The sequence below is a fragment of the Ahaetulla prasina genome, chromosome 3 (assembly GCF_028640845.1).
Source record: "Ahaetulla prasina isolate Xishuangbanna chromosome 3, ASM2864084v1, whole genome shotgun sequence".
Classification (NCBI taxonomy): Eukaryota; Metazoa; Chordata; class Lepidosauria; order Squamata; family Colubridae; genus Ahaetulla; species Ahaetulla prasina.
The window spans coordinates 223,221,478-223,236,721 of record NC_080541.1 but is presented as its reverse complement, the minus strand read 5'-3'; the positions used below and the strand labels follow the sequence as shown (position 1 = coordinate 223,236,721).

At 44.0% G+C, this 15,244-nt stretch overlaps 1 protein-coding gene across 1 annotated transcript in view; it reads left to right on the top strand.

The window, feature by feature from the left end:
• MYT1 (myelin transcription factor 1) overlaps nt 1-14,946 on the top strand; it is a 196,453-nt gene extending 181,507 nt beyond the window's left edge. The window contains exons 22-23 of the mRNA XM_058176713.1: nt 37-180; nt 14,806-14,946. Coding sequence (XP_058032696.1) covers nt 37-180; nt 14,806-14,946 — 285 coding nt within the window. The remainder of the gene's footprint in view (nt 1-36; nt 181-14,805) is intronic.
• The last annotated feature ends 298 nt before the right edge of the window (nt 14,947-15,244 follow it).

Sequence of the window (15,244 nt, the reverse complement as noted above, 5' to 3'; positions counted from 1 at the left end):
ACGTCCCCTGTAACCCTTCTCCTTTTGATCCGACAGATCTCCAGCATGGAGAAGAACCTCAAGAACATCGAAGAGGAGAACAAGATGATAGAGGAGCAGAACGAAGCCCTCTTCCTTGAGCTCTCAGGGCTGAGCCAGACCCTTATCCAAAGTCTTGCCAATATCCGCCTTCCACACATGGTAAGGAAAGGACCTCAGGTCTGCTGGTCCTTCATATCCCGGTTTCCGTAAGCCATGATCGTACGGGGTGATGGTTTGTTGACTTTCTTTCAAAAGTGGAAGACAAGGTGCCTCTGAATCGTTGGTTCATTCCTTTTTTTTTTTTTTTAGTCTAGGCCAGGGTCTGCCAACTTGGCTCTTTAAGACTTGTGGACTTCAACTCCCAGAGTTCCTCAGCCAGCTTTTAAGTCCACAAGTCTTAAAAGAGCCAAGTTTGCAGACCCCTGGCCCTAGCAGAACAGTCGGTGTGGAAAAAGAACACCGTTTTGGCAGGGGTTTGCTCTCCAAGCTTGCTTCAATTTTGTTTCTGAACGTTTCGTTACCAGACGAGGTAACATAATCAGTAGGATTTTCTGGTCCTGTTCCACTTTGTTAGCTTATAAACGTCTCGGGTGCCAGTGGTCAGTTGACTGTGTGATTGGTTGTTCGTTTGAAGCTATATTTAAATTCTCAGCAGCTGATTGGTTTTCTTGTTCATTGGTCGAGGAGGAGAGGAGAGGAAAGGAAGGGGGGAAAAGGTGGAGGGAAAGGAAAGGAAAGGAAAAGAAAAGAAAAAAAGAAAAGAAAGGAAAGAAAAGAAAAGAAAGGGAGCAAAATAGGAGGAAAGGAGAGGAGAGGAGAGGAGAGGAAAGGAAAGGGAAGGGAAGGGAAGGGAAGGGAAGGAGAAAGGAAAGGACAGGAAAGGAGAGGAGAGGGAAAGGAGACAGGAGGGAAGGGAAGGGAAGGGAAGGGAAGGGAAGGGAAGGGAAGGGAAGGGAAGGGAAGGGAAGGGAAACAACAAAAAAGAAAGGGGAGGAGAGGGAAATGAGACGGAAGGGAAGGAGAAAATGGTCTAGCCTGGGTGTAAAACTGATTAGAATGGTTTATAAAACCATCCAATTGTGACATAAATTAAACCAGACAGTTTCAGGTTAACTGAATATGGCTGGTAGCCCAGCTTATAGCCCGATTTAATGGGACAGAAGCTTAGCTGCAATGCTATGCAGAAGGTTATGGAAGAGGGAAGTCAGCTATGCTGGAGGCCCTAACTTTCCCATCAAGAAAATGAATGATAGCAAATCCAGCCCAATCCTTTTATTTTTTATTTATTTATTTTGTCATAACAATATATATAAGCATCACACAAAAAGATTATATAGTATATAAACATATATATGAGGAAATATAAGGAGATATAAGCATATATATATATATGAAGAAAAAAAGAAAAACAATAGGACAGGAACGGTAGGCACGTTTGTGCTCTTATGCACGCCCCTTATGGTCCTCTTAGGAATGGGGTGAGGTCAATAGTAGAAAGTTTTTGGTTAAAGCTTTTGGGATTATGGGAAGAGACCACAGAGTCAGGTAAAGTGTTCCAAGCACTGATGATTCTGTTACAGAAGTTATATTTTCTGCAATCTAGATTAAAGCGGTTGACATTAAGTTTAAATCTATTGGCTGCTCTTGTATTATTGCAATTAAAGCTGAAGTAATCTTTAACAGGAAGGACATTATAATAGATGATTCTATGAGTTAAACTTATGTCTTGTCGAAGGCGACGGAGTTCTAAGTTTTCTAAGCCTAGGATTTCAAGTCTGGTGGGATAAGGTATTTTGTTGTTTTCAGAGGAGTGAAGAACTCTTCTTGTAAAATATTTCTGGACATGTTCAATTGTATTGATGTCAGAAATGTGGTGAGGGTTCCAGACAGGCGAGCTGTATTCTAGAATTGGTCTAGCAAATGTTTTATGTGCTCTGGTTAGTAGTGTAGTGTTTTTGGAAAAGAAGCTACACAAGATTAGGTTTACAACTCTTAGAGCCTTTTTTGCTATGTAATTGCAGGGGGCTTTGGCACTTAGATCATTTGACATGAAAACTCCAAGGTCTTTAACGGGATGGGGGTCATCTGTAAGGTAATGTCCATCTAGTATGTACTTAGTGTTTGGGTTCTTTTTTCCAATATGTAAGACTGAGCATTTGCTGATTGAGATTTGGAGTTGCCAAGTTTTAGACCAAGCGGTTAGATGATCAAGGTCTTTTTGAATGGTAGATGTATTGTCGGTGGTGTTAAATAGTTTGATATAGTCAGCAAAGAGAACACAATTACTTGAGATATGGTTACAAAGATCATTTATGTATAGTATGAAGAGTGTTGGTCCAAGAACGCTGCCTTGAGGAACGCCACTCTTGACAGGAACAGGATTTGATAGAGCATTGCCAATTTTGACTACTTGTTGTCTGTTAGACAGAAAAGCAGATATCCTTTAATGAGGTCTCTCCTATGGTCTGGCTATATCAGTGTTTCTCAACTTTGGCAACTTTAAGACCCATGGACTTCAACTCCCAGAATTCCCCAGCCAGCACGCTCTTCTTTTTTGGATTGTTGCTCATTGGATCTCAGAGCCCAACTTAAAAGAAAACGATAAAAGCTTTATCAAGAGTATGCATTGTAGCAAAGCTAGGAGAGGATTCAAATTAAATAGATGTTGCAGCGCCCATTGTAATTCAGTAAAAAAAATCTTCATTTTTGACCTCAATTTCTGTCATCTGAGCAATCCTGGCTATAAAGAGAGTACATTAGTTTTAACTTAACGGGGGGCAAAGCAGTATCCAGCTGCCAAATTACTGCTGAGGATTTTTTTTTTCCTAAGCTTTTTTGAACTAGAACAACTGAAAAGGAGTATTAATTGCCTACTCTATTTTCCGGAAATTAATTCTATCCTGTGGCAGGCAATCATTAATGAGACAGAATTGATGTCTTACGTGACAACAGAGACAGACAGAAAAGGAAATGTAGGGTCCTTGGTGCTCTCTGAGCTTATTTGTTTTCCTGCAGACATTTCATTACCCAGCTAGGTAACACCATCAGTGCTAAAAGGGAGGGGTGTTTGTGGAGAGGAGGAGGGGTATGGGGAGAAGGACTATGAGGTCTCTGGAGCAGACATCTTATTACCCAAACTAAATAACATCTAGCTAGTCCTGATGATCTTATTAGGTCTGCAGAGGTATCTTTAAACTAACTAAGCTAAACCAGCTACAAGTACTTGAACAGAATTGTAAGTGGATCACAAGCTTCCTAACAAACAGGAAGCAGCAGGTGAAGCTAAGCAAGATCACATCAAATACCTGTACAATTAGCACAGGCCCCCCAAGGCTGTGTGCTCTCCCCATTTCTCTTCTCTCTGTATACCAATGACTGCATCTCCAATGATCCATCTGTCAAGCTACTGACGTTCGCAGATGACACAACAGTGATTGGTCTCATTCGAGATGATGACGAATCCGCATATAGACGAGAGGTCGAACGACTAGCCTTGTGGTGCAACCGAAACAATCTGGAACTGAACACGCTCAAAACTGTAGAAATGGTGGTAGACTTTAGGAGAAACCCTTCCATACTTCCACCTCTCACAATACTCGACAACACAGTATCAACAGTAGAAACCTTCAAATTTCTAGGTTCTATCATATCGCAAGATCTAAAATGGACAGTTAACATCAAAAACATCATCAAAAAAGAACAAAGACTGTTCTTTCTGCGCTAACTCAGAAAGCTCAAACTGCCCAAGAAGCTACTGATCCAGTTCTACAGAGGAATTATTGAGTCTGTCATTTGCACCTCTATAACTATCTGGTTCGGTTCTGCAACCCAACAAGAAAGACACAGACTTCAGAGGATAATTAGAACTGCAGAAAAAATAATTGCTACCAACCTGCCTTCCATTGAGGACCTGTATACTGTACGAATCAAGAAGAGGGCCGTGAAAATATTTACAGATCCCTCGCATCCTGGACACAAACTGTTTCAACTCCTACCCTCAAAACGACGCTATAGAGCATTGCACACCAGAACAGCTAGACACAAGAACAGTTTTTCCCCGAAAGCCATCACTCTGCTAAACAAATAATTCCCTCAACACTGTCAAACTATTTACTAAATCTACACTACTATTAATCTTCTCATCGTTTTCATCTCCAATCTCTTTCCACTTATGACTGTATAACTGTAACTTTTTTGTTGCTATCATTAAGGGTTAAATTGTACCCTATGACCATCATTTGTGTTGTAAATGTTGTACCTTGATGAAGGTATTTTTTTCTTTTTCTTTTATGTACACTGAGAGCATATGCACCAAAATAAATTCCTTGTGTGTCCAATCACACTTGGCCAATAAATTCTATTCTATTCTATTCTATTCTATTCTATTCTATTCTAATGAAATGTTTGCAAGAAAACAACTAAGCTCAGAGACCACTGAGGACTAAGCTCCAAAAACTCCTCATTTCAATCCTAAACTACAAATATTTGCCTTTATTGCTAAATCTACTCTAGAAGACTCTTAACTATAGAGTACAGGTACAGGTAGTCCTCAGCATACAACCACCAGGGCTAGAAAGGAGTGGGGTTTGCTCACTGCTTGTAAACCAGCAGCTTGCTCTCTTGGTGGGAGCATTCTTGGTAGTTCCCTGACAGGGGCATTGCTTTCTGCTCAGTGCTATTGTTTACTCAGGTATTGTTTATTGTGTCAAGCGGTATCAAGCACAGAGGTGGGTTTCAGCAGGTTCTGGAGAACTGGTAGCAGAAATTTTGAGTAGTTCAGAGAACCGGTAGTAAAAATTCTGACTAGCTCCGCCCCCATCTATTCTCCGCCTCCTGAGTCTCAGCTGATCGGGAGGAAATGGGGGATTTTGCAGTATCCTTCCCCTGCCACGCCCACCAAGCCATGCCAAGCCCACCAAGCCACACCCACAGAACCAGCAGTAAAAAAATTTGAAACCCAATTGCTACCAATTCAGACAAACAACAGCACACTCAAAAACCACCAAGAATACAGCCATGAAGACTGACCAGGCAAGACACCTGGAGAGAGAGAGGGAGGGAGGGAGGGAGGGAGGGAGAGAGAGAGAGAGAGAGAGAGAGAGAGAGAGAGGGAGAGAAAACATCCTCAGTGCTAGAAGGGAGTGGATTTGCTCTCTGTATATAGTATATATATGTATATATTCAGAGAGCAAATCCACTCCCTTCTAGCACTGAGGATGTTACCTAGTTGGATAATGAAACGTCTATATGCAAATAAACAAGATCAAGAGAGCAACAAAGATCCTACAGTTGGTGCTGTCCTCCTCCTCCTCCTCCTCCTTCTCCACCTCCTTGTCCTCCTCCTCCTATTCTCTTTGCCCTTCTCCTTATCTCTGCAATCCCCACCCCCCCTTCCAACACTGATGATGTTACCTAGCTGGGTAACGAAACGTCTGCATGCGAATAACCAAACTCAGGAGAGCACCAAGGACCTCGCAGGAAGGAAGTTTTACAGAGGAAAAAGTTGCCTGACTAGGTGGCTCAGTGGCTAAGACACTGAGCTTGTCGATCAGAAAGGTCGGCGGTTCGGCGGTTCAAATCCCTAGCACAGGTCTCCTGCGTGAGCAAGGGGTTGGACTAGATGACCTCCAAGGTCTCTTCCAACTCTGTTACTGTTAGAGCACCAAGGACCCTACAGTTCTCCTCCTCTTCCTCTTCCTCCTCCTCCTCTTCTCATTCTGCTTCTTTCTCCTTCTCCTTATCTCTGCAAACCCCGCCCATTTCCAGTACTGATGATGTTACCTAGATTGGTAATGAAACGTCTGCTTGCAAATAACCAAGCTCAGAGAGCACCAAGGACCTCATAAGTGGAAATTTTACAGAGGAAAAAGTGTGTGTGGAATTAGAAAACCTCCAAAATCATTTCCAACTCTATCATTCGATGACTTCATTGTAAAAAATACATATATTACGTTGACCTAGATGGCTAGGAGTAGAAAGGGGGGGTACGCTCAGAGGAATGTTCTGCTCTTGAATTTTTTTTTTTAGAAGCTTCAAAGGTGATTGTTGAACAATTTGGCCTGGCCCACCAAGTGGCAACTGTTTAGTTCTCTTGTTAATGATTTGTTCCTCACCAGGAACCTACCGCCACTGTGCCATCTAATGCAGTGGTACTCAACCTTTATAGTGCTGCGACCCCTTTAATACAATTCCCCACAATGTGGCGACCCCTTTAATACAATTCCCCACGATGTGGCGACCCCTTTAATACAATTCCCCACGATGCAGCGACCCCAACCGTAAAATTATGTTCGTTTTGAATTTATCGCACCTGAAGCCGTCTTGGCTAGCGATCTGAACTGCTTGCGATTGCCTTGAGGACGGAGGCATTAAAGCGGAGACTCCTCCCCTATTAAGTTTATCGCGCCTGAAGCCAGATTAGGCTAGCGATGGGGAGTGACTGCAGCTGGCTTGAGAGGGAGACATCAGAGCAAAGATTTCTCTCTTTTTTAATTCATCGCGCCTGAAGCCGAATTCGGCTAGCGATTTGAAGAGCCTGCAGCTGGCTTGTGGAGTCAACCATTGGAGCGCGATTCTTCGACTCGCAAGTATACTTCCCATATTTCCGATGGTCTTAGGCGACCCCTGGCAAATTGTCATTCGACCCCCAACGGGGTCCCGACCCACAGGTTGAGAACCGCTGATCTAATGCATGATTTCCATTTTCTGAGGTTCTTCAGGTGTTGTTTTTTCTATCGGTGGCGTTCATTATCCTTTAACGAATGCCCTGTTTGTCTTCTATCCTACGGCTCCTTCGGGCATTTTTACCGCTCTTTTCATAAATCTTCTGCAGAGCCGCCTCCTTTGAACGCACCGCATGCACAATTATTCCTGACAAAATGCCATCCCTTCCACCTCAGCCAGCATATGGGATCTGTGTCCCTACATGCTGGACTGTGATTAACGGTTAGGGAACCTCATTAGCCATTATTTACGGTGTGCTTAACGAGGGGAGCAGACCTCCTGCTGCTTGTATCTCTTTCATATACTGTTTGGTGGGTTATTCATTTCTCCCAGGTTCAAAGACACAGCGTTGAGTGCAGCTGGTTTGGGACCGGAATCTGGGCCTCTATGGTGTTCGGGGGGGGGGGGGGGAACATTTCTTATTCCGGCTTTGCTCTCAACGGCTCTTAAATTCTCCTAGGCAGATCTGTAAGAACTCCATTCAAGAAGTGGATTGTAACCATTTAACATAACATAATAACAGAGTTGGAAGGGACCTTGGAGGTCTTTTAGTCCAACCCCCTGCCCAGGCAGGGAACCCTACAACATTTCAGACAAATGGTTACCCAACATTTTCTTAAAAATTTCCAGTGTTGGAGAATCTACAACTTCTGCAGGCAAGTTGTTCCACTGATGAATTGTTCTAACTGCCAGGAAATTTCTCCTTAGGAAATTTCTGTAAGGAAATTAATTTATTTATTTATTATTATATTTGTATACCGCCCGTCTCCCGAAGGACTCAGGGCGGTTCACAGCCAATAAAACAACAGAAAACATATAATACATATAAAACAGCAAAAAAGAATAGAAAATTAATTCAATTGATGGCCTAAAACTTTTAAATACAAATTTAAAACCCCAATTTAAAACTACGTTCACACTAGTCCTGCTCTTCGAAACAGCAACGTTTTCAGCTCGCGGCGGAAGGACCTGAGGTCAGGGAGTTGACAAAGCCCCAGAGGGAGCTCGTTCCAGAGGGTAGGAGCCCCCACAGAGAAGGCCCTCCCCTTAGTTCTCCTTAGTTAAATTAGTTAAATTTCTCCTTAGTTCTAAGTTGCTTCTCTCCTTGATTAGTTTCCACCCATTGCTTCTTGTTCTACCCGCAGGTGCTTTGGAAAATAGCTTGACTCCCTCTTCTTTGTGGCAGCCCCTGAGATATTGGAAGACTGCTATCATGTCTCCCCCATTTATCAGAGTCTATAGCCGTGATGGCGAGCCTATGGCACGTGTTGCCCATTGCTCTTCCGGGTTCCAGCGCAATGGCCAGCTGGTCTTCAAGCATGCGGAAGCGCCGGAAACTGAAAGAGCAGCCACCCAGCACGCAGGCATGCACCAGGAAGATGATGTTCTGGTTTCCAGCACATGCATGTCCACCAGCAAGCTGGTCTTGGCATGCGCACGCACAGCAGAATAGAATAGAATAGAATTTAGAATAGAATAGAATTTTTATTGGCCAAGTGTGATCGGACACACAAGGAATTTGTCTTGGTGCATATGCTCTTAGTGTACATAAAAGAAAAGATACCTTCATCAAGGTAAAACATTTACAACACAAATGATGGTCAATATATCAATATAAATCATAAGGATTGCCAGCAACAAGTTATAGTCATACAGTCGTAAGTGGAAGGAGATGGGTGATGGGAACTATGAAACGATTAATAGTAGTGTAGATTTAGTAAATAGTCTGACAGTGTTGATGGAATTATTTGTTTAGCAGAGTGATGGCCTTCGGGAAAAAACTGTTCTTGTGTCTAGTTGTTCTGGTGTGCAATGCTCTATAGCGTCGTTTTGAGGGTAGGAGTTGAAACAGTTTATGTCCAGGATGCGAGTGATCTGCAAATATTTTCACGGCCCTCTTCTTGATTTGTGCAGTATACAGGTCCTCAATGGAAGGCAGGTTGGTAGCAATTATTTTTTCTGCAGTTCTAATTATCCTCTGAAGTCTGTGTCTGTCTTGCTGGGTTGCAGAACCGAACCAGACAGTTATAGAGGTGCAAATGACAGACTCAATAATTCCTCTGTAGAACTGAATCAGCAGCTCCTTGGGCAGTTTGAGCTTACTGAGTTGGCGCAGAAAGAACATTCTTTGTTGTCCTTTTTTAATGATGTTTTTGATGTTAGCTGTCCATTTGAGATCTTGCGATATGATAGAACCTAGAAATTTGAAACCGGAAGACCAGGTGGCCGGTGCGCATGCGTGCACCGGAAACCAGAAAATCATCTTCCTGGCACGCACATGCACATTGGGCGGCTGCTCTTCCGGTTTCCAGCACGCACGCACACACTCCCATTTCGGTACTCGGTGCCGAAAAGGTTCTCCAACACTGGTCTATAGAGAGTCTAAGTCATCCAGGTCATGGTTGTCCCAAAGGTGCTTTTTCAGGAAGCAATTGGACTTTCCGGTTTTTTTTTTCTTTTGAGGACATTTCGCTTCTCTCTCTTTTTTTTTTTAATATTTTTATTACATTTTTATTTCATAACAATTGTGCATATTCAACAAAGCTGTGACATTATTGTATATTTCGGATCTATGTATATAGTGTATATCGAAATTACATGGGAGGTAGATCCGACATTTTGCTTCTCCTCCAAGAAGCTTCTTCAGCTCTGACTGGATGCTGGGGAATGGGAGGATTTATACTCCTTGCAGACAGCTGGTCATTTGCATCCTTTAAAAGCCATGATAAGAGCCGCGGTGTGGCTCAGGCTGTAAGAAGCCTGTTATTAAACACAGCTGCTTGCAATTACTGCAGGTTCGAGTCCCACCAGGCCCAAGGTTGACTCAGCCTTCCATCCTTTATAAGGTAGGTAAAATGAGGACCCAGATTGTTGGGGGGGCAATAAGTTGACTTTGTATATAAATATACAAATAGGATGAGACTATTGCCTTACACACTGTAAGCCGCCTTGAGTCTTCGGAGAAGGGCGGGATATAAATGTAAATAATAATAATAATAATAATAATAATAATAATAATAATAATAATGATGATGATGATGATGATGATGATGATGATGATGATGATGGCGAACATATACCATGCGTGCCACAGGTGGCACGCGTAGCCATATCTGGGCACGCGGGCTCAGCTCCTGATTTTCAGGTCTTCTGGGCCCACCAGAAGCAGGGAAACAGGTTGTTTGTCAAGGTTCCAGAAAAACCTCTTCTGCATAAAAAAAACTCAGAAGCCATTGGTTTTCAGAGTTCTTTACTAGCATGAGGAAACTGGCACACGATGAGTGAAATTCCAAAACTGAACTTCCGGATTCTTTTCCCAGTTATACAAACCCCAAGAGTCCCACCCCCCTAACCCCTTTGCTGGTCACATGGTCCCACGTTCTCCCAGTTCATTCGAATATCTTCTCGCCACTCTTCCTGCAGATGTGAACACCATCCGACCTTGACCGCTTGAAGAATGTTACCATACCCCTCAACCCCCCTTCTTCCCCTCAGGGGAAAAATGTGGCAGCGTCTGGAAACCTAAAGTCTAGTATGGTTTCTAGGCCTGACATTGTTTCTGCCTCCGGAGGGCCTGGGGGGGTGGGGAAAGCTGGTTTTTCTCTCACACCTGACTCCAGAGCCTCTCTAAGAGTCTGGGGAGGGCAAAAACGGCCTTCCCCACCACCCTGGAGGTCCTCCAGTGGCCAAAACAGCCTGTGTGACAACTTCCTGTCCCACCGGAAGTTGTCAAACGGGCCGTTTTCGGCCTCCAGAGGACCTCCGGAGGGGGTGTGGGGAAGGCCGTTTTCGCCCTCCCCAGACTCCTAGAGAGGCCCTGGAGTCAGGTGAGAAAGAAAAACAGGCCTACCGGGCCATCGCATGCCAGGAGTGGATAGGAGGGTAGGGGGGGTCATGTGCACATGCGCAGGGACGGGGTGCATAGAATTATGGGTGTGGGCACGTGCACATGTGAACCCCCCCGACCCCCCCCTCTCTTGGCACGCGATGGCAAAAAGGTTAGCCATCCCTGTTTTAGAGGGTCACTGAGGCCACTTAGAGATTTAGCTTTGTCCTCGGGGTCACCTGAGTGGTGCAAATGGTTCCTGCAGTCTGCAATTTTTTCTCCTCTGGAAATCCATTCCTACTCCCACACCATTCCAAGGGTGTTCATCCCAAATTGTTTAACTAAAAGTCTGTGGAGATTATCAGTCATCCAGGTCATGGTTGTCCCAAAGGGTTTTTTTTTTTTTCAGGAGGCAACTGGACTTTCTTGTTTTTTCTTTTGAAGATGTTTCGCTACTCATCCTCATAAAAGGATTTATATTCCTTCTCATCTTGGATGAGAAGCGAAACGCCTTCAAAGAAAAAAAGCAGAAAGTCCACTTGCCTCCTGAAAAAGCACTTTTGGGGACAACCATTTATCAGGGTTTTGAGTTCGGTTTCTGTAATGTAGCTGCTATTACACACAAATGTCCCCGGTTTGAAACTGTCGTGTCCCACTCCTCCGCTGACGGCCGGGTCAGGGAAATCCGAATCAGGTGTGCCTCTGCAGCTCTGCCAAAGTCCTAGCAAAGTCCTCAGGGCAGGCAGGAGACCAGAAAGTGACTTCAGCAAGATATGTTTAGACTTTGCCTGACTCAGAGAATGCCAGAAAGCAGGTCCTTTATATAGGCCATGGGGTGTGGCTCCATGACTCAGCACTTATCCAGGCCTGCCCCTCCCTTCCTTCTGTTGCCTCCGTCTATCAAGTCAGAAGACTTGATGACGCGAGGGTCACTCCAGTCTGCAGCTGTTGGGAATTGACCTCCCTCAGGCTCACATGCTGTGGAGGAGGGGGAGGGGTCTAGTTGCTCCGTTTGACTGGGCATGGAGCCAGAGCTGGGGGCTGGAGATACTTCCTCCTCTTCAGTCTGTCTGGGCATGGAGCCAGGGCTGGGGCCGGGAGGCATACTAGGACATTCCTCCGTGTTCGGAAGCAGATAAGAAGGCCCCGGCTGTGGTGAGATCGGACGAGACACAACAGAAACCAGGCAGGAACAGCCAAAGGTTAACTCAGAACACGGAGTAATAGGATTGGAAGGGACCTCTGTGGACTTCTACCCCAACCTCCAGTCCCCGAATCATCTTTGCAGATTAGGGGACTGGAGCAGTAGTGGGTTCTACTTACCTTCGCTACCGGTTTGGAACTGGGAGCGCTGGTGCACAGCGCCTCTGCGCTTCTGCACATGCGCAGAGCATCCGTGATGACGTCCAGGTGGGTGGGCGGAATGCCTGTTGTTGCCACTGCCGGTTCACCTGAACCAGGGCGAACCAATAGAAACCCACCACTGGACTGGAGGCTAAAACGTATAAAGAACTGTTGCTGGAATTGGGTATGTCTAGTTTAATGAAAATAGAATAGAATAGAATAGAATAGAATAGAATAGAATAGAATAGAATAGAATAGAATAGAATAGAATAGAATAGAATTCCTTATTGGCCAAGTGTGATTGGATACACAAGGAATTTGTCTTGGTGCATAGGCTCTCAGTGTACATAAAAGAAAAGATACGTTCATCAAGATACAACATTTACAACACAATTGATGGTCAATATATCAATATAAATCATAAGGATTGCCAGCAACAAGTTATAGTCATACAGTCATAAGTGGAAGGAGATGGGTGATGGAAACTATGAGAAGATTAATAGTAGTGCAGATTCAGTAAATAGTTTGCCAGTGTTGATGGAATGATTTGTTTAGCAGAGTGATGGCCTTCGGGGAAAAACTGTTCTTGTGTCTAGTTGTTCTGGTGTGCAGTGCTCTATAGCGTCGTTTTGAGGGTAGGAGTTGATACAGTTTATGTCCAGGATGCGAGGGCCTGGATGAAGAAGGCCTAGGGGGTGACATGATAGCAGAGTTCAATCTTGCTTGAATGGGGTGGGGGGGGATCAGCAATGGGAGATCGTTAAGGGAGAGAAAATTTGAACTTGGGGATTTTGGCTTGCGATGCTCAGTTCTGGCTATGCATTACTGCAATGCCCTTGACTCAGCGGTAAAATCTGAACCGGTTTACTACCGGTACGCTGGCTGTGCATGCGCAATGCGCACTACGCACCAAATGCGAAGTGCATGCACGCCAAAAGGAGGCATGGGGTAAATAGAACAGCGCGCAGGGGTGTGATCAGCTGTGGCGTGCAATCTTTTTTTTTTTTTTACTTTTAAAAGCATTTTTTTACAACCTCTTCGGCCGAATAGGTTCTAAAAAAATGCTTTTAAAAGTGAAAAAAAAAAGGCTCTGACGATCGCATGGCTCAGCTGTGATCGTCAGAGCCTTTTTTTTTAACCTTTTAAAAGCATCTCTTTTACAACCTATTTGGCCAAATAGGTTGCAAAAAAATGCTTTTAAAAGTAAAAAAAAAAAAAGCCTCTGATGATCAGGCAACTCAGCTGGGACCGTCAGAGCTGGGCATAGGCAGGGGGGAGGGGGGGCAGGGATTTTTGTTACCGGTTCTCCGAACCACCTGCCACCATCGCTACCAGATCAGCCGATCCGGTCCAAACCGGGAGCATTTCACCCCTGCCTTGACTTCTAATAAAATTATACCTTTCTCAACAAAAGGAGCCAAGGATCATTTCTATTTAGAGGTTTAAGTGGGGGCAAGTCAGACAAGATCATGAAGAGATTGGGCGGCCATTTGTCTGGAACAGCAATAACACTAGACTAGTATTTATATTTAGACTTACATACTGCTTCACAGTGCTTTTACAGCCCTCTCTAAGCAGTTTACAGAGTCAGCCTATTGATCCCAACAATCTGGATCCATATTTTACCAATTTCGGAAGGACGGAAGGCTGAGTCAACCTTGAGCCGGTGAGGATCAAACTCCTGGCAGTGAGCAGAGTTAGCCTGTAATACCGCATTCTAACCACTGCACCACCACACCTGCTGTTGGCATGGAATGGTATGGAGTCTCCTGCTTGAGCAGGTGGTTGGACTAGAACAGGGGTCTCCAACCTTGGTCACTTTAAGACTTGTGGACTTTAACTCCCAGAATTCCTCAGCCAGCAAAGCTTTAAGACTTGTGGACTTCAACTCCCAGACCAAAGCACCCGGAGACTTCAGCTAGTCCAGAATGCGGCTGCGCGGGTTATTGAGGGAGCGGTTCGAAGCTCCCACGTAACACCTATCCTGCGCAGACTGCACTGGCTACCTGTTGTTTTCCGGGTGCGCTTCAAGGTATTGGTTACCATCTTTAAAGCGCTCCATGGCTTAGGACCGGGCTACTTACGGGACCGTCTACTGCCGGCCTCAATCTCCCAGCGTCCGGTGCGCTCCCACAGAGAGGGACTCCTCAGGGTGCTGTCAGCCAAACAATGTCGACTGGCGGCCCCCAGGGGGAGGGCCTTCTCTGTGGGGGCTCCTACCCTGTGGAACGAACTTCCCCCCGGGCTTCGACAACTACCTGACCTTGGGACCTTTCGCCGCGAACTTAAAACTTATTTATTCCGTTTGGCTGGACTGGCCTGATTTTAAATCCTAAATTTTAAATTTTAATTGTGGGTTTTAAATTTCTGTAATTTTTATGGGGTGTAATGTTATTTTAAATTTTCTGGCAAATTTGAATCAGTTTTTTAAGGGTTGTTTTAATTATGGTGTATGTTTTTGTTTGTATTTTATTTGCCTGTTCACCGCCCTGAGTCCTTTGGGAGAAGGGCGGTATACAAATTAAAACATCATCATTATTATTATTATTATTATTATTATTATTATTATTATTATTATTATTATTATTATTATTATCATCATTATTATCATTATCATTATTATTATTATTATTATTATTATTATTATTATTATTATTATTATTATTATTATTATTATTATTGAAGTCCACAAGTCTTAAAGTGGCCAAGGTTGGAGACCTCTGGACTAGAAGACCTCTGAGGTCCCTTCCAACCGTGTTATCCTCTTATTCTTTCTGAATTTAGACACTTTTATGAGTCTTTATGATTATGACTTCCCTGTTCCCCAGTTAGAATTTATGATGATGGTAATTATGCTTCTTTTCTGTTTATTTATTTGTTCTGGAATCCAGGAGCCAATCAGTGAGCAGAACTTTGATGCCTACGTGAACACCCTTACCGATATGTATACCAATCAAGAATGCTACCAGAATCCCGAAAACAAGGATCTGCTGGAAAGCATCAAACAGGCCATTAAAGGAATTCAGGTCTAATAGGTAGGACAAGGAAAAGAAAGAAAGAGTGTGAGAGAAAGAAAGAAAGAGAAAGAGAAAGAAGACATTAGGATATTGGGAAGACTTTAGAAGACCTTCACTCAGGTTTATTTGTTGAATGAATGAATCAAAGGACCAAAACTTAACCAAGAGGCCATTCACAAAAGAAGAAACAAACTCATATTTTTTCCACCCCGTTTTGTTTTTGTTTTGTTGACTTGACCGCATCACTTTGGCAAACAGCGGGAACTCTGTTTTAATGTTCGGCAGTAGATTCAAAGCTGGGCAAGGAAATAGG